Source organism: Marmota monax, unplaced genomic scaffold, assembly GCF_021218885.2.
Source record: "Marmota monax isolate L192 unplaced genomic scaffold, Marmota_monax_Labrador192_F-V1.1 WCK01_AAM20220418_F8-fsc00020, whole genome shotgun sequence".
Taxonomy (NCBI): domain Eukaryota; kingdom Metazoa; phylum Chordata; class Mammalia; order Rodentia; family Sciuridae; genus Marmota; species Marmota monax.
The window spans coordinates 16,971,954-16,998,023 of NW_026692912.1; the positions used below are offsets into that span (position 1 = coordinate 16,971,954).

The 26,070-nt window shown below is 38.2% G+C and overlaps 1 protein-coding gene across 15 annotated transcripts in view; it reads right to left on the reverse strand.

Annotated features, from left to right (window-relative positions):
* The window catches only part of Dennd1a (DENN domain containing 1A), a 512,715-nt gene that overhangs the window by 214,326 nt on the left and 272,319 nt on the right, over positions 1-26,070 (reverse strand). For all 15 annotated transcript variants that reach the window (XM_046451690.2, XM_058581714.1, XM_058581715.1 and 12 more), the window contains one exon: positions 6,981-7,081. In XM_046451690.2, the coding sequence (XP_046307646.1) occupies positions 6,981-7,081 (101 nt within the window). The remainder of the gene's footprint in view (positions 1-6,980; positions 7,082-26,070) is intronic.

The window sequence follows — 26,070 nt, forward strand, 5'->3', positions numbered from 1 at the left end:
AAAAATTTTTTAGTTGTAGATGGACATAATACCTTTATGTATGTATGTATGTATGTATATATACATGCATGTATATATTTATTTATTTATGTGGGGCTGAGAATCAAACCCAATGCCTCACACGTGCCAGGCAAGCACTCTACCACTGAGTCACAACCCCAGCCCCTCTTGACAAAAATCTTAGTGATGGGTACAACTTATTCTCTGGGAGGATATTAGTAAGGCAAACTTTAATATCAGATGGCCTTGGATTTCAAGTGCAGACTCCATTATTTCTTAGATGTGTGAGTTGCTAAACCTCCCTTGAGCTTCAACTTCCTAACATACAAGGAAGCTACTTATTTACTTTAGAGCTTGATTTTAAAGATTTGCAATAATATGTCTATAGAGTTTGCCACACAGTACTCAGTTGATGGTGATTGTTAGTAAGAAAGGGAGTTCTGATTCTCATAAGCAAGCTAATCCTTTTGTCCAGAAACGGGAAGGCTTTCCCAACATTGGCCAAGGTTAGAGATTCATCAGCTAAGGTAGTGAACATTCTCATTTTCACTTTCAAAGTCAAGGGAATGGCACAGATCTAAAGTAGAAAAGGAACCAGCAGCACATGTTTTTAAATATTCATAAAGGCTGGAAATGTCTTACTCCTTTCGTTTTCTCTGCCATCTGCTTTTGTTTCTTTTCTTTTCATTCTTATGCCACAGCTGCAAATGAAAACAACCATACAATAACTCAAGTTAAATAAAAAAAAATCAAAATAAAAACAATCTGAGGGGTAAAAAGAGAAGATGAATTATAAAGTTTTCTTCTGAGCTCACAAGGCAGAAGAAACAAGAATAACATCTGATGTGAATTAAACCTTCTGGAAACCAAAATCCATGTCCCATACATTGTGGTAATGGCAGTAAGAGCAATCACCATTAACTAAGTGGCCCCTATGTGTCACTTGATGATTAATCCTTGTGATTCCTATAGCCTCATCAAAGCCAGTTATACCCATTTTACAGAAAAAGATAGTGCAGATCAAAGAGGTAAAATAGATTTTTAATAATTATATAAAAAGTTAACAAGAGATGAGAATTGAGATCTAAATCCAGCTCTGCCTGAATCCAAGACTGAAGCACTTTCCACTCCTATCAGGCTCTCCCAAATGGGAAGAGACATGAAAAAATTAATCTGGGAAATATTTAAGACAGACCATTTGTACCAAACCAATTTATTCAGATAATTAAAATCTGTGATTATAGCTCTAATTAGAATTAACTCAGATAATTGATTGTTGTATTTGTGAATGTGCAATTAGAGTGTTCCACATAATCTCAGAGTTTTCAGTATCATATTTTCCATTTATTAACTGCATGCAAACTAGAGCTTTGCTCTATTGGCCTCTGGTCTATTGAAGGCTGTGATACAGCTTTTGGGGTCTCTGGGACCTATGACACCAACAGCAGGAGCTGAGCTCAGCCCATTTAACATGTCTTTGTCCAGAGGTCAATGAACACTGCATCTTCAAGTGCAAAGGAAAAAGCTCTTGTGGCCTACACTGTTGTCTTGAAAACTCCTAGCAGCGTGTACCTGAAGAAAAACTGGCAGCAGTGGTCCTCATGTGTTAATTACACTTGCGAAGTCTATTATGCATAGAAAGGGCACCTGCTGGCAGTGAAAATGACTAGAATCCGCCCTTCCTGTGCAGTGAGTAAATTGAGAGTTCATTTCTACAGGAGATAATAGTTTTCAGATTCCATTTCGTGTATCCCCTGCATAGGGACATACTTAACATTTAAATCATCTGCAGAGGAACAAACCTCCTTCAAATTTACATGTTTCAGACTCCTAGCACTTTACTTAAAATGCTAGTTATCCCTGCTGGCTCTTACCACCAAGGATGAAACTCAAGGGTGATGAAAGTCACCCAGCACAACAGAATAAAGTTATTAGCACTGAGTCAAATTTCATGACATTTATAGTTTCTGACCAGTGTAGGGGCAGCAGACTGAAGGTGACCAAGTTAAGCCGTGTTTGGAGGAGCTGATCTTTCTCTTGCGGTCTTCCATTTCATCATCCTTACATCTTACAGTTAACAGACACCAATGCCCCCCTCTGGCCTGTAATCATCTTTTGGTCTTATTTCAAAAAGTTCTTTCATGAAAACAAGAGACCAGGAAAGACTTTCACGCAAGCACAGAGACATCCAGATACAGCCTCCCCACAAAAACCACAAGGGCACCCACAACCCCAAGTCTTAACTTTGATTCTTTGGGGTGAAGTTTGGGGTAACAAAGGCTCAGTGGCTTTCCTTGCCAACTCTTCCCTTCAAAGTTGGACCTGCCAACAACAATGACCTCACTCAGGCTGGTAATCTATTTCTTGAGAGTGAGATGAAGTTGCAAAGAGGATCCTGGATTGGCTTTCATAAGAAAGAATAAAGAAGCTAACAAATCCTCTAAATAAATAAGAAGGGAGAGATGGTGGCGGGAAAGAACCATTGGCTTGAATAAACACTTATTTTTCAAAAGAAAGCTTTTTCAATTACAAAAGACCATACTTCCTCATTTTGGAAATATTTGAAAATATGACCAGAGTAACTTCGCACCATGTACAACCACAAGAATAGGATCCTGATTAGAATGAGTCATACTCCTTTAAGTAGAATATGCCAAAATACATCCTACTGCCATGTGTATCTAAAAAGTACAAATAAAATTTAAACAAGAAGCATTGGAAAATAACATAAAAATCAAATTGGAACCCTCTCCCTGGCAATCATAAGTCACTATTAAACATTTTGATATATTTCTTTCCAGAATTCTGCCTCTCTATTGTACATAGACATATCTAATTTTGTGTTATGAATTCATATAATTCTTGTTTTTATAAGGTTGGAATCAGACAATATATACTGTCTATAATGGGGTCAGTCACTAAACCTCTTGAGGCCATGGTTTACTGATGTAATGAAATAGAACTAATCACACCTGCCTTGCAGGGCAGTTGGAAGAGCTAACCAAGATCACAGGTCCAGTGGTTGGGACCAAGGAGTCATTCAACAATGGCGACTACTGTTACTGCTGATATTAATGACATGGCATTTGATCTTCTCCATGGTTCTGGAATTTTATAAGCTGCTGGTCTTAAAGTAACTAAAAATCTAGCAATCACAACTTTATAAATAATGGCAAGCTAATGTTGTGTTATTTGACAGAGGCAATGGTCAATTCTCCCAGCTCTACCCATCCCTGAATTCAGAATCCCTGTGTTCCTGTCTGAGGCTAGTGCTGAGACATGAAGGTTGAGTCTCACTGGAGTTTGGGAGGCTCTGAGGCTGCCCTTTAATGCACTGTCTAGGCTGTGACACATGGGGAGTGGCTCCTTCCACATGGGAAACCCTGAGGCATGCCTCTGGGGAAGGGATAGGCATCTGTGAAGGAGTCATGTGCCTGTGAGGGTGTAGTGGCTGTGGGGAGAAGGAGTCTAATAGGTTCTGCGTTGAGGGGGCAGTTGGTCACTCTATGAGTCTTGGATTATGTATGTCTCCTTTCTACCTTCTCCCTTCTCTGCTCTCTCTCTCTTTCACTATCTCCCTCCCTTCTACCTTCCCTGGGTGAATAGTTTGTTCCTTCCCTTCCTTTCTAACTCCCCCTCTCCCTGCTCCAGCCTCCCCATCTTTTATCCAAATGATAAGAAACCCTAGTAATAGTCCTTTCCTTTGAGATACATGGCAGTGAAAAAACCAAGAGAACTGGTTCAGAAACTCAAAAAGAACAGCAACTGAGGGAAGGTCTAGTTGGAAGAATGGGGCACCTGAGCACATCTGTGGGGAGAGGAGAGAGGGAAGAGGCAGGACATTTGAAGATACCAGGGAGATCAGAGGTCCCAATGGGTTCCAGACAAACCTTAGGAGACAGAACCCTGACTAAGGTGAAGTCAATGGCTTTGAACAAACTGCTCTTCCTTCCTTAGAGGTGGTAGAAAGGAGGAAAGACAGGCCATGAGTATAGGTTCTGTGAAGGGAAGGAAGGCAGTTGCAGGAGCCTTCAGAATGTGGTGAAGGCCAGCCCAAACCTGAAGCATGGTGAGTACAGTGAGGCTCAGAGCTGATTGCAGAGAAACAGGGCAAGCTGAGGAGGGCAGATGGCACCACTTTGCAGTGAGTCCTCTCTGCAGTGATTTCCAGACTTTCTCCAGACATACCTGTCATCCAAGAAGCAGACAGGAAGATGGGGCAGGATAGTATTAGTGGCAAGGCCAGAGGGCCAGAGTCTCCAGGGAAGTGGCAAAGTAATCTGGAACAGCTCCCTTCTCACAGATCTTAGCAGTGTTGGGCAAACAATTCGTCTGTGTGCCTGTCTTCTATACCCAACTGTTTGAGCCCCTTTTGATGGAGACTGGCTCTTACCTTGGCCTTCCCCACACTTAGCACAGTGCTGAGACACAGAGGTATCAGTACACATTTGCTATACTGAAAAAGCTCATAAGAGCAAACAGGACAGCAAGAAAATCAAAGAAGTGGAACAGAGGGAGCAAAAAGGAGGCTGGGGGAAAGACATGGTAAAGACAAAGGGTTTTTAGAAGAAAGAGAGTTGCTGAGACAGTCAAAGAATAGGGTCAGAATCAGAGGGGAGAACCTGAAGCCAGAGATGTGGGAATCAGTTCAATAACACCAGGTGTGTCATCCTGCTGGGTGGTTGATATTGTTTTTCTGTCTACAAAGTGCTTTTTTACATTCAATTGTTTAGAAACAATGTAAGGAATATGTTCTAGTATTTTTATTCTTTTAGACATATGGGCAGAGATTCAGAGAGGCTGTCATTTGCTCTCAGTTACACAACTGGCCAGTAATTGAGCCCTCTCAGTTCATCTTTGCACTACTTCAGGACTCTCTGATGGAGGAAAGTAACTTCTATACAAATGATGAAATAGAGCCAATGTGGGTTCAGCGGGAGTAGGGGAGGCTAACAGTGTGGCTTCTGAAGTCACTGAGGACAGCAGGGAAAGAGATGGAAAGGAGATGAGGAACTGGAGACAAGTCAATGACAATGACAGGGCAGTGAAGAAAGTTCCTAGTCTCTGTGTTAGAAGCCAAAAGATGAAACTGACTTGCACCAGGCTATGGCATTGGGCACAGGTGTCTGATGATCTCCTATTGGAGATGGTTCAGCACTCCATGGAGTCCCCAGTTGGGGAGAAGCTAAAGAACCTGAAGAGAGGCAAGGATTGGGGTTTTGAAAACTCCCCATGAGGAAAGGGGAAAGCTCAAACATTTAATGGTGAATAAGGTGAATTTATTATGAGGGATTTATATTATTATCCTTTTCTATCTGCAAAAACTATAATACCTCCTCCAAAAGAGAGATGGAAAACAAAATCTAGACTAGCAGCACCTGGAACACATCATTAACTAAAAATAATTTCCAAAATAAACCAAGTTATAAAGAGACATACTGACAAAATGTGGGGCCTAGTCCCCTCATGAATCAAGAAGAAATTTTAAATGAACCAGGATTATATATATATATATATATTCCACATGATAGGGGACATACGGCCTCTTAATCTCATAAAAGGTGGGAGAAAGGCATGGATAAGACAATCTACCTTGGTAAGAAAGATATATAATAAAGAGCTGGGCATAGCAGTACACATCTGTAATCCCAGAGGTTCAGGAGGCTGAGACAGGAGGATCACGAGTTCAAAGCCAGCCTCAGCAACTTACTGAGGCACTAAGGAACTCAGTGAGACCCTGTCTCTAAATAAAATACAAAATAGGGCTAGGGATGTGGCTCAATGGTTGAGTGCCCCTGAGTTCAATCCCCAGTACCATTTAAAAAAAAAAAAAGAATGTATAATAAAGAGAGGATCACAGATTTTTATATGCTGGCCCTCAGTTACATCTTCATTAAATACATGGCTTCCTGGGAGCAAGGCGAGCCCAACACATTAAAATTAGGAATGACTGCACAATGCCTTTAAGCTCCCAAGTCAATTTGGCTACTTGGGTGAATATTTTCCGTGAAATGATTTCAAAAGAGCAACAATTAGACTGATCTGGACTCAAATCATTCAGACCCAATGGTAAATATCCTGAATCATCTGTTAAGTGAGAGGCCTATAGTGGTTTGAATGAGTCCCTTTCTCCTGAAACTCTCCAATCTGGGAGGCAGTGCTACATCCCCACATTGTGCTCCCTTGCCAATATCTCCTGAAAGGAGCTATTTGGGGACAATGTCTTTTATCACATTACTCTAGAGAAAAAAATTATTCATAAGGAGAATTCACCACATGAACCATTTCTTAAAGTCATCCACTGAAGACAGACAGTGAAGAGGATGATGCTTCAGCAGAAACGTTAACTAAGCACCTACCACAAGCCAGCTTTTCTACATGGTGCTTCAACTGCTGTCTTGTTTCATCTCTATGTAATTACGCATTAAGCAACTTCTTCTTACAGAAGAGGAAACAAAGTCCTAGGACAAGTGACCTGTCAAGTTAATTCCAAAACTTTCCTCCTTTCTTTCACTAAATCATGTTTCACTGAATAGTGAAATTTTCATAAAAAGCCTCAGGAGGTTTTGAAATCTAGCTTATGCTCCCAAACCACAGCTGAAAGCAAGTCTGATGGGACGTTCTAGGGCATGGTTGAAACTTGAAGATCTTGGGGATCTCAAATGCTCCTGTCACCAGTTTCCAATTTGTCTGAGGGGGAAACAAAAGTATATGACTTCTTGGTGCTTTGGTTTATCGAAACTGAGAAATAGGAAAAGTATAAAAAAGTGTTATCTACTCTCTTGAACTCTTTAGAATGTCACGACATATATGAAGGCTATTTAGAAATAAAAAAGCATGCAATCAGGTGCTCTAAAACCCATGCCATTTTTGGAGTATTTTTAATTTAGAGTCACCAGTGGCATTAACAGCTATAGACCTAACATTCCGGGTCCTGGAAGAGGGAAAGCAGAGGGCAGATAGATATGCAGCAGCCTTACCAGCAGTAGTCCAGTAGATGTGGAGGCAGCACGGGGATGTACACATGTTGCCAGTACATGGGGTAGAGCATTGCAGCTGCACCATGGATGCAGGCAGTCAACTGCAACAGAAGCAGAGCAGAGATTCAGAGCTAAAAAACCAAAGTCGGGGAAGCAACATATCTTAAAGAAGCTGAGAAGTATGGAGAAAATAAGTTAACCCAATCACCCTAATACAAATTTAGGAGGAGGTGGTTCTTCAAAGTGTCTATCCATCCTCCCCCACCCCCACTTTAAAGCTAACTATAAGGCTGACAGTATAGCTCAGTGGGAGAGTGCTTGCCTAGCAAGTTCCATCCCAAGCACTGTAAATGAAAAAAATCACTAATGCAAATTTAGAGCAGAAATTTTGGAAGATGGAGAAAGGGATAAAAGAAAATAAAAGTCTACATTTTCTGAAGATTATTTAACATTTCAAGGGGTTACATGAATAAGTACTTATGTTTCCTTTCCTAACAAAATTAGGATTACTATAAATACAGTATTCTTTTTGCTCTTTTTAAAAGTTAACATTTTTATGCCATTTTCCCACATCTTTAAATCTTCTTAGAAAATATCTTTTAATGATATGCAATGAATTTCACCTGTTTAACTACTCTTTTATCATTAAGTTATAAAATTGCATCAGGTCAGTATTTTTTATGTATGGTTCCTAAATGTAAAATTCAGAGGCAAAGGTCATGCATATTTTAAGGCTTATAATAAGGATAGTAACACAAATATCAGAAATATGTTAATATAATAAAAAGAGAAGGCGGGAGGCTCTTTATACTCACCCAGCCACACACTATGATGCTGGTCTTGCTGCCTGTCACCAGCACCAAGTATTGTAGGCAAGATAGTGACTTTACCTTGTATCTATCTTACTTTTATTTTTATTTATTTGATCATACTTGTATCTATCTTTATTTCTCTGATCATGACTGAGACTGAATATTTTTTGTCTTGCAGTTATTGAATACATTTCTTAGGTAAATGGTCTATTTATATTGTTAGCCTATTTTAAAAGTGAATATCAGTATTTTAAAAATTGATTTGTAAAAAAGCACTCACTGATAATTTGCAAAGAATACCAACACTCTGTTATTTTTAAAAAATAATCTATCCTGAATTTTCTCTGCATTTCTGAGTGAAGAGAAAGTTTAAATAATTATGTAGACTAATCTTTACCTTAGTGGTGAATTCTACTACTTTCATCCTAAGACAAGTCCTCCAAAATTTCTCCCAGCATTTAACTCTTTAATCCATCTGGAATTAATTTAATGTTAAGAGCTGAGGTGATAATTTATTTTTTCCACATAGTTAATCAATTTCTCTGGCACTGTTTACTGGCTAATCCTTCCTCTCCCTATTCTCTTGACATGCCATCCCTTTCTGTATCCTCTACCCTTTCATAAAGGGCTACAAATATAATAAAATCAGTATTTAATACAACTAAAAATTTAGGAAACAAAGATAATAAAAGGAATACAATTGCTACAAAATTCAATATGGCCAAAAGAGAAGGAAAAAAAAACCCACCTTTGGAGATATAACTATGAAGTGACAAAAGCCAACAAACACATGTTTCTTTCTGACTTTCTTCTTTAATGTTTCTTTGGTTTCTGGGAAGCCTGTTCCCAAGAGGACTTTGCTTCTTTTGGAAGCTGTTAACTGGTCTTTGCTGACAGAAGGACATTTACGTGGCGAAAGAGTGACGTGCCAAGGCCCAGTTAAAAGAATCCCAGAGGTTAGTGTAACATGAACAGCTTTAAATTGGATATTCTGCTGATGTTTCACAGTTGTGAGAGCTGTGTATTAAAGACAGGGCGCCACTTCCCCCACCCTCCCCTTCCCTCCAGACCCTGTTCTTTAAATCAGATACACACTCCGAACAGGAGGGGATCCATAGTGTCAGAGAGCTGCTCCCAACGACTCTGCCAAGACTCTGAGGTCCAATCCATTCTTCCCTATCTACTTTGGTAGGTTCCCTGACAAAGGAGGCTGCCAAATGTATATACATGACTAATTCCTTCAGGATTTCTCACAGATGAAAACTCCTTGCTGGTGCTGAGTGAGAATAAACCAGCTTTACTCCAACTTGACCCTGAAATCAGTCTAGAGGGCTACACTGGCCTTTGGCCCCAGCTCTTTCTGCACTCAGCCTTTAACTAGCATCCAGAGTGCTTTCCTTAACATGCAGGGCCAGACATATATCACTTTGTACTCCAAGTCTTTGGGGTATAACTGAGATGTCTTCACCAGGTCCCAGTCTACCTGTAAAGCAGCATCTCCAACCACAGTCTCAACTGCCTTCTCCATGTTTTCCTTTGGAATATATTTGCAGATGTAGAAATAGCTATGGACTCCTTTTCCTCTCCTCTTGTTTCTACTTATCCCCCAATGTAGCCCAGACTTGTGTCCCTAGCAAACCCTTCTCTCAGGTCTCTGCACACACACTCCTCCCCTCCTCTCTGAAGTCTTGCCTTGGCTCCCCTGGATATGTGTCCCCATTATTAACTGGATTGTTACTGTCTGCAGTTTATACCCTGATTATAAAGTACACAAAGTCCCTGTCTCCCTTCATCCCCGTGTTCTCAGTGTCAAAGCACATATATAAGTGCTGTTTAATGAGATGTGTCCTGAATAAATAAAAAACAATTCCTACTTAGCATATATTCATCACAACATAAAGGTAGCTGGTGACTTGGCTTCAAGACTACTGTACCAACATTTTCATGAGTCCCACAGAGTAGGGCATATGACTCAAATTCTAAAACAATAACATGCTTAGACATACAAATATACCACTTTTGGAAAATCACTCATCCAAAAATATGCCTACTCTATAACTCTAAAACATATCAAATAAATAAAAACACTTCAAAACCTATAAGGTACTTTACAAACATAAAGTAACATCATCTCACGTTCATTTGTAATTCTCTGAAAGAGTCATTGGATAGAGAGGTCCTGTCTGAGACAAAACTTGATTAGCTTCTTTTTAACTGAAGTTGTTTGGGGTCAAAATCTTATCCTCAGGAAATGTTCTTTCCATGTGTCTGTCCTTAACCTCAAAATAAGTCTACTAAGCCAAATACCAACATTCTAAAATTACTTATCCTTGATGCAAAATAAAAATAATAATTAATAAATAAAATCAAAGCTTTTAAGGTGCTTGATCATTTTGTTACAGGATTTTTCTAAGGGACAAATCTCTGCAGTTGGGGTAAAATGCATTCACCCATGTGATTAAGAAAACAAACAAACAAAGCGGGGAATTGTTTGGCTCCTTTCCAAAATACTAAATAGCACAAATTATGTGCATTGTTACTTAAGAACAGCAGTTAAGCTGATTACAGGAAAAGTCTGACCATATATCTATGCTTAACCAGAAATGATGTACTATGACACACAAAATATCACTAACTACTTATTTTAAAAATAACTCTAAGTCCCATTTCTAAAAATGAAAGTCTTAAAGGACTATGCTTTTTCTTCATAGAAGACAAAAATTTTAAATAATGAAAAGTATACAATTTGGAGTGTAGTAGTCAACAAAGGGGTATTGTGAATATTTAATTAAAGTGCAAGTTGAGGAAAATGATTCTATCAAATCTCACTCAGTGGGAGAATAGAAAGATAGTATGTGTAAAATTTGCCCAAAGTCATTAGTCACAATGAATATTCATCAGAAGCCAATTATCAATCCCATTTAATGACACCCCAAAAGATTTTGCCCTGAAGCAGCTGAATAGTCTAGGACTCCAGACAAAACTAGACAAATTATACAGCCAACAGCTAGTCTAGCCGGGACACAGATTGGAAGGTAAACCACTGGTGGGTTTTTTGGCTGCACTTTAGCAAATTCTGTCCTCAATTAAAGGTGCACAAGGTCAGTTATATCTTGGAGCTTTTTATATAGCTCCATTAGGTTTCTTTGAGGCTGAGGAAGAAAAGGAGAGAAGGCAGAGGGGGTAGGACATGAATGGAGAATGATCAATGATAAAGGTAGAAAAAAATCACAAGGATACTTTTTCTCTCTCTTATTTATTTTTTTTTAGTTTAAGGTATAATGCATAGATTGTCAAGATTTCAGATTCCAATGCCTCAGTTATTCCCAATACAACTTTGCAATTTAAAATGGAATTAAAAATAAGAATCCCTCCTTAAAAAAAAAAAATCCCCACAGGTTAAGTGCCAGGCATCATTTTGGGGCTTGAATACTCACAAAGTACTGCTTTAAGGAAATGTGTGTGGATACACAAGCATCCTCTTCATCACATTTCACAAGTAAGGAAATGGTCTCAGAGCTGAAATAAGTTGCTTAGGGCCACTCACTAGTAAGTGATAGAACTGGGACTCACATCCAGGTCAGACTATAATGGCCACGATTTCTATAATGTATAAATCAACTTAAAAAGTGTTTGTGTGCCTATCCTGTGCCATCCACAATGCGGAGATTTCTAAAATAGATAAGATATTGTCCCTGTTGGCACTGCCCAATTATGTAGATAGGCATTTGCTTCAGTGTTGGATGGCCACATTTCCAGGATAAAATACAAGTAACAGGAAATAATCTTTTATTTATTTTTCTTAAAACACACACAGTTTATCACATGCCTAGGGCATGAGAGTCTTAGATTAAAAAATAATCATTTTTAAAACAAACAGATCTGATCATTTCCTGAGGATTAGTAACATTTAACTAAGGTGTTGTAGTGTCTTTAATCCACAGGAAATTCTAGACAAGAAACTAATGACTGTTAGTCAAAGGGAAAGGTTTATATGACATTGTGGGCATACATATCTGAAATACTGGTTTAAAAGTAGTTGAAAGTCTGTGTTTCTGGCATGTTCTCATTCACATACTTGCAGAGTCTTCTACTAACTCTCTTTTTGATCTGAACAAGCTTCGTCTCCTGGGTCTCAATTTCTCCAATATGTAAAATGAAAGGCTAGCTACAAGATTCCTATGGAAGTTGACTATTCCTCCTCTGCCCCCATTTACCCTCTTCAGATATACTGACTGAATATAAGTCTATCTCAAAGTTGGTCTCGCTTCCTCCTCTCTGCAGCTACAGAGGCCTACCCCAAATTCATGAGCTAAGAACCATCTTCTATCAGCCACCCCATTTCCATCAGTTGACTGTGGAGGGCACAGCCTTCCTCTGAGCCACTGATGTGCTCAAGATCTTAGAGAAGATGCTCTTAGGAGACTAGGGCCATGATGCTCCAGATTCAAGTCCCACAAAGACAGAGACCCCACTGGAAGCCTTTTCTGATCCCCCATCATGTTGACACTGAGTGGGAGCCATATTGATATTTGGGGAATGTGAGCATGCCTCCAACTGAGTGTCATGAGAAATAATAAGTGATATTACCAGACAGATCATGAATTGCAGTTGTTTAATAAAACACAACATTTCTTAAAAAAAAAAAAAAAAGTGTTGAGATCCCAGTTCTAAAACCTGGCAGAGGAAAAAAAAAATCAGATGGTCACAGTCATTCTTCACATTCTAGAATTCAGAATGTTAAACAATCAAACTGACACCTGCTTCACTGTTAGAGGCATCTGACTTTCCCCTCTGAGCCTAAACAAAGGGTAGAGGAAAAATATGAGCCTGATAAAACAAAGGGTAGAGGAAAAAATGCCAGATTACCAGCTTTAAAGTTAAGATATTTTTAAGTCTATTTCAACCAAGAATCATCCTAGTTGTAGAAGATGTAGAGTGTTTTACAGATGTTGTTAGCTTTCTCAACTTGAGAATTAGATTATTTTATTAAACTATAAGCCATCTTTGTAGTCATCAGGAAATAAATGGTACCATGATTCAAACAGTATTGTGTGGTTTTTTTAAAATTATGATTTATTCTCAAATGGAAAATCCACTGTAAAATCAGCAAACAATTTTAAGCAAAATCAGCAGAGACTTTATAAATTAGCTTAGGTCAATATTATGCTAAGTGAAGTAAGCAATCCCAAAAAAACAAATGCCAAATGTTTTCTTTGATATGAGGGTGCTGATCCATAATGGGGATGGGGGCGCATGGAAGGAATGGAACTTCAGACAGGGCAAAGGGGAAAGAGGAAAAGGGAAGGGGCACAGGTAGGAAGGATGGTGGAATGAGATGGACATCATTACCCCAAGTAGATGTATGAAGACATGAATGGTGTGGCTCTACTTTGTGTACAACCAGAGACATGAAAAATTGTGCTCTATATGTGTACTATGAATTAAAATACATTCTGCTGCCATTTATAACAAATTAGAATAAATGAAAAAAAATTAGTCTAGGTCAACCCTTCCATAGGTCTGAGAAAAACCTTTAATTATAAATAGTTCAGCATGTTTCAATTGTGCTTATTATATCTGTCAGGGGAAGAGCTGGCTTTTAAGAAACTATCAAAGATGGTTTAGCAGAGAGGCAACTTTGAAAGTCTCAGAAATCAAAGAAACTTCCACTAGTCTAGACAGATGCCAGATGTGTTAATGGAAATAAGGAAAAGAGCAAAGAATGCCCTGCTTTTCTTAGAAGTGAAGATGCAGTGCTTCTTTTTAGAGGGACAGGGGGAGCAATGTTTCTTTAAGCAGTTTCTCTTTTAGTTTGGTGGGATTCATCTTACCTCCTCTTTTTCTACTATCTTTTGGAGGAAAGAGAAAGAAAACCAAACAAACAAAAACACCAACATGGAGTCCAACAGATACCTTCCCCCAAGAGCAGTATCATCCAAAGTCAAGGGGAGGCTTACTCAGGAAAGCATTGGCCTATTGAATCACTTCTCTTTCCTAAAGCTACCTACTAGCTAGAGTAATTAGAGTAAGTTATTAACCAGAATAATAAGCTTTCCTGCCAATATTTGACACTTCAAAACATCAAAGCAACTAGAACTGCCAGAGAAAAGCTTTAGCTACCAAAGCAAAGGCAGAATCTATGGTGTGGTAAACTGTAAAGAAGTTCATTGTACCAGGAGTGGAGAAAGAGCTTTCTTTTAACCTTCTAGGTGAAAAAGGAAAAGGCAAGGTTACATGGGGATTGATAACAATTTACTGAAATACAGGGACAGCAGTCTCCATTAGGCAGCCAGTCCCCCATTCTGCATCTGTGACAGGCATTACTAACTGATCATGGGGTTGGGATATGGCTGGGCATCCCTCCTGACATGCATCTGTTGTCAATGAATCAAAGTTCAAACTCAAGGAGACATTTGTTTGCCAACTCAAGTTAGTATATATGATTATTTATATTTCTTTATAAATATTTGTAAGATATATATATATATATATTTGAAATATTTGTAAAACATATTAAGCTAATGGTTTATAATATTGCTTTAATAAGTAATAACATTTTTAAAGGAAAGTAAGCATAACTGAACATGGAGTCAGGAGTACCTGTTTATAAGGGACTCATACACAAAGAAGGAACTAAGGAACCTTTGTGTGGTGCGTTGCTAAATCTGATGTATGGAGGGAAAAAAGAATCCCCCCTGTAGAGTTTTGTTGTGCAAATAAAACCTTAGAGAAGGACAATAAACTCAGAAAGATGAAAGCCATAAAATAGCCCCTATCATAATCACTTAACTAGCATTTACTATATGCCAAACATGGAGGATAGTACTTCACATATATTCAATCCTTTTAATCTTCACAGCAGCCCTCTAAGGTAAGTAGCCTCACTGTTCTGTTTTACAGATGAGGAAACTTGCATAAGGTCCACAGAGCTCAAGGCGGAGCTAGAACATGAACTGAGTGAAGTCAGGCTCCCAAATCTGTGCTCTAAGTTCAAGTGAAACTGCCTCTGTGCTCTGATCTGTATTAATCTGACAATTACTAAGTATCCATTATGGGTATGCCATGCCCTGGAGCAATTTCAATAGAGAGAGAAAGATCAAAATGCAAACAATCAACTTCAACACAAAAGCATTATGAAAGAGGTGCTATAATGGAGGTTTGAGTGTGTCAGCATATAAAGAAGGAATCCCTAATTCTGCCTGGGGCAAGCATTGGGTGGCACAGACTGTGAAGGCAGAGCTCTTCAATTCTGGAGGACAACAGTGACATTGCTGTGCTGTTCTCTGGGGATGGGGGGAACCAGGTGGAATGGTGGGTCAAGGGAAGGTGGAAGCTCACTAGGTCACTCAGATCTATGTAGTGATGACTGCAAAGACTTGAATAAGAAATGACCATTGACTCAATGAGTAAGTGACTAGTGAGAGGGAGTGGGTACGTAAAACCCCTCATATTGACATGACTGTCCTCTGTGGCACGGATTCCCTCCCATCCACTGTCACCAGTTGCGCGTGTGGAATCTGAGCACTCTCCATGGTCTCTATTACTCTCCAGCTTGGGGATTATTGCCCACAAAGATGAGGTTCTGTGTCAAATGATATTTACTGGATTAGTAGTATGTGCCCAGTGCTGGTTTAGTTTTTCATATCTATGCTCATGAATCTTTCATACTCCCATTTTTACAGAAGAGGGCAAAGAGACTCCAAAGATCAACTTGCTCACAATCTTATGGCTAGAAAGTGGTTCAGGGAGGATTAAGTACATGGCAGAGGCAGAAACTAAACAAAACTATCCTGCCTCAAAATCTGATGCCCTCTCCCCTGACCCCCTCTCCCTTGACCCCAAAGTTAATGTCCTCTGTCTTGGGAAAAGGTATCACAATAGGATATCTGTGAGCCTAGCTGGATGTCTTGTGTAGCCATCAAGGTAGCAGCAAAGCAAAACTGTGAATTTTTACAAGTCTCTATCAAACTGCATGACCTAATCTCATAACCCACTGTCTTGAGTAGTCTACCAAAGAGACCATAGCTACTGCCTGCAGAAACAACACAACAAAATTATGCCCTTGCCCCAGTGACTTAGTACATAGTAGGTCTTCATGTTTCCATAATGAAAGCCTCAGAGATGTCTGCCAAAGTGGGTGCCATTTAGGGATTTTCGAGTTCATTAAGATGTAAGTGATTTGGATGTAATCCATTAGTGTTTTTTGGTAGAGCTTTGATTCATAAGAGCCATATAAGAAAAAATCAGTTCTATAATTTAAAGAATATACAAATTTATTTCACAAATTCCCCACAATACTAAAATAATAAAAATTTTAGGTCTTTTTTTAATGAAATGGCTAAAAAGAAATATCACTTTTCTAGATGTATCATATACATGCTCTAGATGTCCATCACACTGATGGACTGCATTGGCATTCCATAACATTACTGAGAGCTTGAATATATTATATTTAGCAGTGTCCTTCTCTAGTCTATCCATGACCAAAATCGAAGCTCTGCCAAAAAGAAGATGAAGAAAAACAAAGAATTTTTTAAAGTGCTAGTCTATACTCATAAAAGCCTTCTACAGAAATGTAATCAGTCTCGATTATGTAGCCTCAAAATGAAAATAAGTCTAATGATGCAAAATAACAACTGCCAATAAAGAATTTTTTTTTTTTGGTCTTAGAGAACTGACTATTTAGTGGCTCTAAATCTGGTCTGCCTGCTGATCATTTGGGAAACCTTAAAAAACATAAATTCCCTGGTTCCATGCTAGATATTTTGAATCAGAATGTCTGGAAGTACTGCTACGAATCTACATTTTTAAAAAGTTCTCTGGGAATCCTGAATAATCTGAATCTTACAAAGTAGGTGCTCAAAGTTTGTTGAAGCAATGGCAAAACATGCAGGAAAGGAAGGTAAAAACCAAAAGGAGACCTTGGCTGGTTGAAGTTACATCAAAAGATCACAAATTAAACTGAATGCTCTATATTATACAGTCTCTAGAATATCTCAAGATTCTCTTCATTCTGGTTATAGTTCAATGTGAACATGAGAAACTCAACGCACACATAATTAAATGAGTATAGTTAAAAAAGCAGTTAATTTTATATACATTTTTAAAAAAACATAGAAAAACCACATAAATAAAGCATACCATTTTTTCCCCTATTTCCTGTCAGTGGAGGTTCCTTTCATTTATCTTTAACTGTTTTTAATATTCTCTGAGCCACAATAAAATTTTATGTAATGGAGATTAGAGAGGCTACGCTATTTGCAAGTTTGGCTGCAGAGTCTGTATTTCATGCCACTTCATTACATTTTGTTAAGGATTTCCCTCTTCACCAAAAGGATTAGTTTTCTTCTCACTTCTTTGAATACTCTTCTTAGGTTGTTGGTGTGAACTAGGTTAATCTCTCTCTCTTTTAACATATAAAAGATGAACAAACAAAATGTTCGATTTATTTTATTTTTTAAATAGAAAACTAAATTTAGTCTTAGAATTCTCTGTTTGGGAAGTTTCCAGTTACAAGGTCTTGGCTTCCCTTGAGCACAGTTTGAAACAAAATAATGCAGTTTGTTCCTACGGCTGGAACATGCAGAGTGGAGCGTGCAGGCAAAGAGGCTCTGGCTCAGCTCCAGTATTTCAAACCTTCTTAAACTGCCACTCTCATCTCTGCTTCAAGGGCTGCAGATAAGCAAACAGGATTAGTTTTTTCTTGTCCAGAAGAACTAGAAAAGCATTGTACACATGATTTATGTGTCCAGTTCACTACATGGGCTGGCACAGTCACAGCAACGTAAAGTTCGCTGGGAAAGAGGTAGAAAAGCCAAATCTGAAAAACTGCCCTGACCACAAACTGGCCCCTTCTTAGGTCATAAGACCAGATGGTGCTCAGACAACAGAAGCTGTCAGTGGGAGTGGATAGGACAGGATGGGGGCAAAGTTGGGAAAATATCCAGGACTTCCCTTGAATACTAAAGCATGTCTTGAGGCACTGGTGAGAAGACCCAGTTATCACCCACCCCTCCTTGGGCCACGGATACCTGGGTCCTGCTCAAGTCCCACATTCTCCAGGACAAATTTGCATTTACCTAGTTAGGAAGAAACTGACAGGGAAATGATATTCAGTTATTTTCCCCTGTGCCTAAGTAAGTTACCACCAGAAAAGCATTAACTTTTTCATAGGTATGGGAGCCACAAAAATAATTGGGTGTGGAGGTTCAGTTAATTAGGTAATGGTCTTGCCGATAAATAGTAGTTCCTTCCTAAGAACTTGTTTTAAAAAGCATACATTGGATATGACAAAAATATATTACTCAGGAAAGTAAATATGCTTTTGTCATACCTTAGCTAGGTCTTCTCAATTTTTGAAACTTCTTCCAGTACCCTTAAATTATAAAGGGGGCAAATAGAGTTGAAACACACAAGAGCTAGAAGGAGGTGTAGCACACATATTCCGAAGCCACAGTGAGTCAGAGTGGATCTGGCCAGGGTCCCACCAGGGCCATGCTCAGGGCAGATGATGCAGGCTGGGCAGGGAGATGGCAGAGTGGAATAATGTGCAGACAGTGGGCAGACTGAACAACATTTGAGAAACAGGGCTTTGGCTTACAGAGTACATGTGTCAGTTAGAAAACTGCACATTGGCCTTTTGTTGCTTCCCTGGTGCCTGGAGTGGTGCTGGCTGCATGCAAGGGCTTTGTTTAAATCTCAAGGGGAAACGCCAGGCATGGTGGCGTATGCGTGTAATCCCAGCAACTCAGGAGGCTGAGGCAGAAGAACTGTAAGTTGGAGACCATTCTCCAATTTAGCAAGGCCCTGAGCAACTTAGTGAGACCTTGTCTCAAAATAAAAAAATAAAAAGAGCTGTGGATGGGGACTGGTACTGTGGCTCAGTGGTAGAGCACATGCCTGGCATGTGTGAGGCCCTAGGTTCAATCCTCAGAACCACATATAAATAAACAAAGTGAAAAATCCATTGGCAACTAAAAAAAAAAAAAAAAAAAAGTTGGGGATGTGGCTCAGTGGTAAAGCATCCCTGGGTTCAATCCCTACTATCAAACAAAGAAAAACTAAAGGGAAGAGCCTGAATGTGCAAGCAAAAGCAATGGCCAAGCTGAGATTATTGCTGTCATTCAGACCCACGGTCAACAGAATCATGCCAAGAATATTTCTCCGAGTGCAAGTGTCCGAGTGAACTCATGACAAATGGAAAGTTACCAAGGAGGCAGTATGAGGCAGCCAAAAGGATTTTGGCCTGGAGCCAAGAAAAGTGGGTTTTAATTCTATCCCTGCAGCTCATTTTAGATAGGACACTTCAACTTTCTGGGTGTCAATAGTCTCATATGCAAAAGGAGGACAAAGTAGACCAGCTTCTGGGGCTGATGCAAGAACTAATCACATATATATGACTGCTCAATGCCTGGGACGTAGTGTGAGGCTCAGAAAGGTTAACTTGAAAGAACTTTAGGAGTGGGGGAACCAGGGCCGACCACATAGAGTACTCAGCATGCATCTAAATAAGGGTTTACACATGCTTATTCTGCCCATGCTACCAACATGCCTCTCTAAGAGTTCTGAAGTTATTTATAAGCTACACAAGAAATGCCTCTCATTATTATAAAATCTGGTCTTATTTTTCAGCCAAACCAGCATTACCCTGCCCCACCTATCCTTATCCACCAGCTTTGGCTCAGCGTCTCTTCTGGCTTTTTACAAGAATTTTCAAATTATTCCTTCAGGAGGAGGGACAGTACTAACAATGTGTCCCTGGCTCTTGTGACAATTCCTGTTCAAGGGTTCTAAAAATAGTGTTGAGGAGTGGCACCGAGTAAACAACCTGGTCACCAATGCAAGCACTTGGGCTAAGATTCATTTGTCTGTGTAATTCCCAGAAGTTCCTTCCTTTCCTGAAACCAAAGCATCCCTCCCCCGACACCAGGTCAAAATGGTTGATATGCATGGCTCTTTCTCCCACTGACTGGTATGTGACTTTGGGCAGGTTATTTCACCTCCCCGATGGATAGGTTGCTATAGAAAATGGGAATAATACTGATCTTCTAGGAGTCCTGATGGAATTAGGTAGGATCATCTCTATAAACGTCTTACCTTCTACCTATCTGCTATCCACAGAATTTCCAAAAAGCAGTAAGAATTTAACTCAGAGATAAAAATATGGAAGAAAAATGGCACCTATGTGGTATAAGAAATCACACTGAAGTATTTACATTAGAGAACAAGATTTAGTTAAGCCTTCCCTATTTATCATTTATAAAGAAAAACAATCAATATACATTAACCGAGCAAAGAGAACAAAAACTTGCATTTTTCTTCTACAGAACATCATGATGTTATTGACCAAGACACCCTGGAATGCATTTTACCTGACTCTGAACCAAATATTGTATGGTTTGTCTCTATTGGTACACATTTTCATAAAAGATAGCGCTCTGGGGTATTCCACAGCTTTTATTCTTTCAGATGCTTAATGGCTATGAGGAGCATTAAGCCCACACTTATCAAACAAAACTGAGAAAAATGTAACTTGTTAAGGTATTGCAAGCCACATCAGAATCTGCCAAGAGAGGAGCATCAGACCATCCTGGGCCTCAGCTACAAGAAAACGAAAAGCCCCTCTCGAGGAAATAAGACAACAACTTTTAAATTCTGAATTTGGACTGGTCCAAAGACTTGATGGAACTAAGGTCTGTTCAACTATGTCACCCCAGAAGCACTCCCGGAAACTGACCAGGACGCTGCCCCTTGTATCTAGCTACTACCCCCAAACAGGTTTCCAGAATCAAACAGAAAATAAAGAATTCAGAAAAAGAAAAAAAAAAGAATTCAGTTAAGAATCAACTATTGTTCAATAATTTTTTAAAAGTCAAAGTAATAGATGTTTATAGTCTTAAAAACAAAGCCAGAAAAATAGCAGTAAAGGTTTACACTGAAAACCAACAATCTTCTTTAAGATTCTCCTTACCCTTAACTCGATGTAATCACAATGAACATGGGATTTATCCCCTTGTTTTAAATAACTACTTCTTGGATTTTATTTTAAAGATTAAAATATGACCTCCCATTGAAGCATTTATTGCTTTATTGTAAACATATATACGTACTATACGCCAGATCCTATTATAAGAGTTTTATAAGTATTTATTCCTTTCAATTTTACTTGATAGAGATCAGTGGTCAACGTTTATTCTGAACCTTGGTACAAGCACTACTTTGTCGCTATCACTGAATAAAAGCTGTTTTGGGGATGGAAATGTAGCTTAGTAGTAAAGCACTTGCCTAGAATGTAAAGATCCTGGGTTCAATCCCCAGAACTGTAAAAAACAAAATCAATAAAGGAGATGATGGTGAAAGAAGTTTTAAGTTTGGTAGCACACTAGTTTCCTCATAAGGATGCGCCTGCAGAAAAGGAAAAATAATGATGCAAAAGACAAGGGCTTACTGCTGGACCACTTTCCTTGAGTTAGCAAGAGGAAGCTGAAGTGTCACCCTCTCAGCAAGGCATTTCTTGCTTTAAAAATGGCAAAGCCTGTCGCCTCCCCATTCCCAACCCACTCTCCTCCTCTGCTTCAACCCTTAGTACTTACCATCAGTGGCTGTACTAAGTTTAACATTCCTTGTTTACTGAGGGTCTACCCTACAAGAATGCAGCCTTCACGAGGATGGGGTTTTTCTTTTTGGTCCAGTGTTGCATCCCTAGTGCCGAGGATAATGCCACAATAAAATATTTGTAGGATAAAGTCAGAGGGACAAGTGGGGTCGACTTCAGGAGAGTACAGAGTTAACCACAAAGGGAAGGCAGGGTACTGAGTACAGATCACAGGAGGCTGACAGATGTAGAAGGCTGCTAGGACTCTTTTCTGAGGGATTCCATTAGATAGGTAAAGAATTGTAGGTTACAAATCATCCTCCTCTAGATGTTCAAGATATAGGTTCACTGTTTTCTGATTATCAAAACTGTAAAATGTCATGCAACTTTTATTCTGAATCTTGGTACAAGCACTACTTTGTCGGTATCCCTGACAGTCTAAATCTTCTTGATACAGGAACTTGGTATCTACTTCTTTAATTAAAAACAACAACAACAACAAAATTGAAGTATACACACACACACAAAAAAAAAAAACCCACACAAATATGTATATCATATAATGATTTTTAAAGAAGAAAACTTAAGAACCCCAAACCTACCACCCAGCTCAAGGGTTAGCAAACTACACGAAAAGGCTAAGTGTGTGTACTGCCTGTTTTCGTAAACAAAGTTTTATTGGAACACAGGCACAACATTATTTTACTATGGCAAACTAAAGGTCAGGCCTGGTAGTTATGACAAAGACAATATGGCCTGTATAGTCATATTTCTTATTTGATCCTTGTCAGAACTTTGTTGATCTCTACCTAGCTGAAGATAGAAAATGGTACTGTTGATGTATGTTTCTTCCTAACTATACTGTTCTCCCTTCCTGGGAAAAAAACCATTACCTAATTTTTGTGTGTGTGTGTGTATGTGTGTGTGTTTCTTCTGTAGTTTGTATATATCCCTAAACAAGTTACCATTTAGTTTTTAAAACTTGAATAGTATATGAATGAAATGATACTGAATATTCCTCTGTGGCTGGTTTCTTTCAGTCAGTCAGTCAGTCAGTCAGTCAGTCAGTCTTCTGTGATAGACACAATCATGTGGATGGTGTAGATCATTTTTACTAAGATAATATTCCATTGTTGTGACTCTACCACAGTTTATAGGCTCTCTGCTGAAAGTCACATGGACAATTTCTAGGGTTTATAAAAACAATGCTGCTAAAAAAAATTCTTGTACATGTATCCCACTACATATGTCCAAAAGAGTGAAACTGCTGAGTGACAGACACATGCACATAGTTTTGTGCCACACACCCTTCAAATAGTAGTACATGAAATTCCCTAGCACATGTCCAATACAACATTTGCCTTTGTCAGACAACTAAGTTTTTGAAAACTTAAGTGTTTCACTCATTGTACATTTAATGTACTTTTCTGTGATTACACATCTTTCCATATAGTTATTTGACTATTGGCATTTTTCCTGTGAAATATCCATTTAAAGCTTTTGCCAATTTTTCTATTAATAAATTCATCCTGATTTCTAATTGAAGTGTTTCTTTTACATATTACTGATACTAATCCTCAGTTAGTTTTTTTTTTTTTTTTTGGTACCAGGCACTCAACCACTGAGCCACATCCCCAATCCTTTTTGTATTTTATTTAGAGACAGGGTCTTACTGAGTTTCTTAGTGTCTTGCTGATGCTGAGGCTGGCTTTGAACTTGTGATCCTCCTCCCTCAGCCTCCAGAGCCGCTGGGATTACAGGCGTGCGCCACCAAGGCCGGTTCTGTTAATTTTAAATATGGTAAATGTCTTGGTTTGTGACTTACCTTTACATTCACGGAATGATATGAATAATATCTTTTAATGAATAAAAATTCATAATTTTAATCTTTTTCTTTATACAATGTATATTTTGGATCATTCTAAAATAAACCCTCTCCATTCCAAGATCATAGATGACTATTCACTTATTTTGCCTTCTAAAAGTTTTTTAAAAGACTTTCCTTTAAATTTAAATCTTTAATCTATTTGGAATTTAGTTTTGCTTGAGTAAGAAATTACCTTCTTTTTCTTCCCCATATGGATAGCTAATTATTGAGATGTTCATCTACTCCCCACAGTTTGTCCAATGTTTCTTCCGTTGTTTATAAAGAGCCCTTACACATGTGGTCTGTTTCTGGCCCTCTGTTCTGTTATTTCAAAATCTGTGTATCTCTACCCCACTACCAGCATTTAATTATTACAGCTTTACAGAAAGTTTTGTATCTAGAAAGCACACTTCCACAACCCATCTTTTATTTCAAGTTTGTCTTGGCTTTTCCTTTGCCTTTTCTGTATTAGAATTCTAATTCTGTTAGAATCAGCATGCCAGGTACTATGTAAAACTCTAATGGAATATTGAATGGAATTATATTCAATCTACAGATCATTTTGGATTGAAATGACATCTTCAGAATATTGAGTTTGCCTATTCATGAACATGGTCATGCTTTTTCTTCATCTTTTGGGGACCACATAAGTTTTCCCTTTTAACATGGTAATGTGTAATTATGTTAGAATATTTTGTAGTTCCTTCAACGTATATTTCTAAAATCATTGGTTATTATGAATTTTTAAATACATTTGCCTACTATTTAGTCTAAGATTTTTATACCTACATTAATGAGTGACATTGATTGATAATTCTTCTTCTTTAAACTGTCCTTTGTGTGATTGAATGTCAAGAATAACAAGCACAAGAAAAGCTAGGGTGTGTTTCCTCTTTGTTCTGAACTCAAGGAGTCTATGATTTGAAATTATATATTCCTTAAGATGTCTGATAAAACATACCTATAAAACTATATGGGCTGAGCCAGGTGTGGTGGTGTATCCCTGTAATCCCAGTGGCTAAGGAGGCTGAGGCAGGAGGATCAAGAGTTCAAAGCCAGCCTCGCAAAAGCAAGGTGCTAAGCAACCCTCTCTCTAAATAAAATACATAATAGGGCTGGGGATGAGGCTCAGTGGTTGCGTACCCCTGAGTTCAATCCCTGGTACAAACAAACAAATAAAAAACACCTATATCGGCCGAGTGTTTTATCTGGAAAAGTAATTATAAGCATTGAATTACTTTATATAAAGTAAATGACCTATTAAATTTTTCTATTTCTTTCTGAGTCAATTTTCATAAACTATATTTTTTCTGTCCATTATGCTTTAGTTTTCAAATACTGGCATAAAGTTGGTAACAGTATTTTCTAAGAATTTTTAAAATCTCTGCTGCATCTGTTCTTTGTGTTTGCAATTTATTCTTGTATTTCATTTTAGTTTTGGGAAGGAGCAGAAATAACTTTTTGTGTTTAATCCACTACATTTATGTGAACAAAATTACACAGAGGATCCACTGTTCCTTATCTATAAAATGGAGGTAATAACAGAACTCACCAAAGCTGTCATAGCAAGAATTAAATGAGTTAAAATATGCAAAGTGCTTAGGACAGTGACTGGCACCTATGAAGGGCTCAAAAATAACATGATTAAAATATAGGAAAGTCAGTTCCACTGTGATGATGTCCTGTTTTAGTCTGGCTAAAGTTTCACAATCTAAAGCAGTAATAACTGGTTATGGGCTGGATTCTTTCAAATACACCCTCATTTCATTCAAGCCCTATAAAAAGGTGATGATGTTTCTGGTTAGTAATATTCTCATTCTGAAGCTCAGTCTCAATGTTCATGCCTTGAGATTGTGAACTGCACTTTGCAGAGTAAAATACAAAACAAAGTAGGAGGTTGACTATGCTATATAAGTTGTTTTTACTCTGAAAACAAAAATCATACTTTTTTCACTTATTAAGTGCTATGAATCTAGCACATGGTAGATAGAAAAAAAATTGTGAGTCCTTGACAAGCAATCAATAATTAATCAATGAAAATGAAATGATGAAGCTATGATGAAAGCCATAAAGAAACTCTAGTAACCTCACCAAGTTTGCATTATTAGGTGTCTTTCATCCATGGATGAACTTATAACAGGCCCTTCATTAGGCAAATTCCCACTATAAAAAGTTTCTTCTATCTTCTTTAACAGAGGGATGCTACTTAGGCCTACTCTCCGTTGATTTTTCTACATAAGTTTTACCTAAAAACAATAATAAACCATCCAAACAGATACTGTTTAGGGGGAAGCACACTGAGGTTTATAATTTATTTTGAAATGCATTAGAAATTAAGATGAAAAAACAAACAAAAAAAGGAGATCTTGGGGTATAGCTTAGTGGAGAGCACTTATCCAGCATCCATGAGTGCCTAGGTCCCATCCCTAAGCACTGAAAAGGAAGGAAGGAGGGAGATATGGATTGATGAATGAAGGACAGGTAGATGAATAAATAGGTTAAAAAAAAACTATAGTAAACTAATCACTGGTAAAATATAAATGAAATTATACCAATGTTCACTATAAAATGAATTCTACTTTCTATAATGCTTGAGAATTTTCATAGTAAGATACTCAGGAAAATATAAACTACACTTAGCAGGTAAAAAAAAAAAAAACTAAAATAAAAAGAATGGAAAATATTTCTATTGCACATAGCAAAAGTTATCACAATACGTAAATTTATAAAAAAACATCAAAATCCCTATAAGATAAATGGGAAAAGATTAACCAAATACACATAGGAAATAAACCCATGGAAAATGCTCAGTTA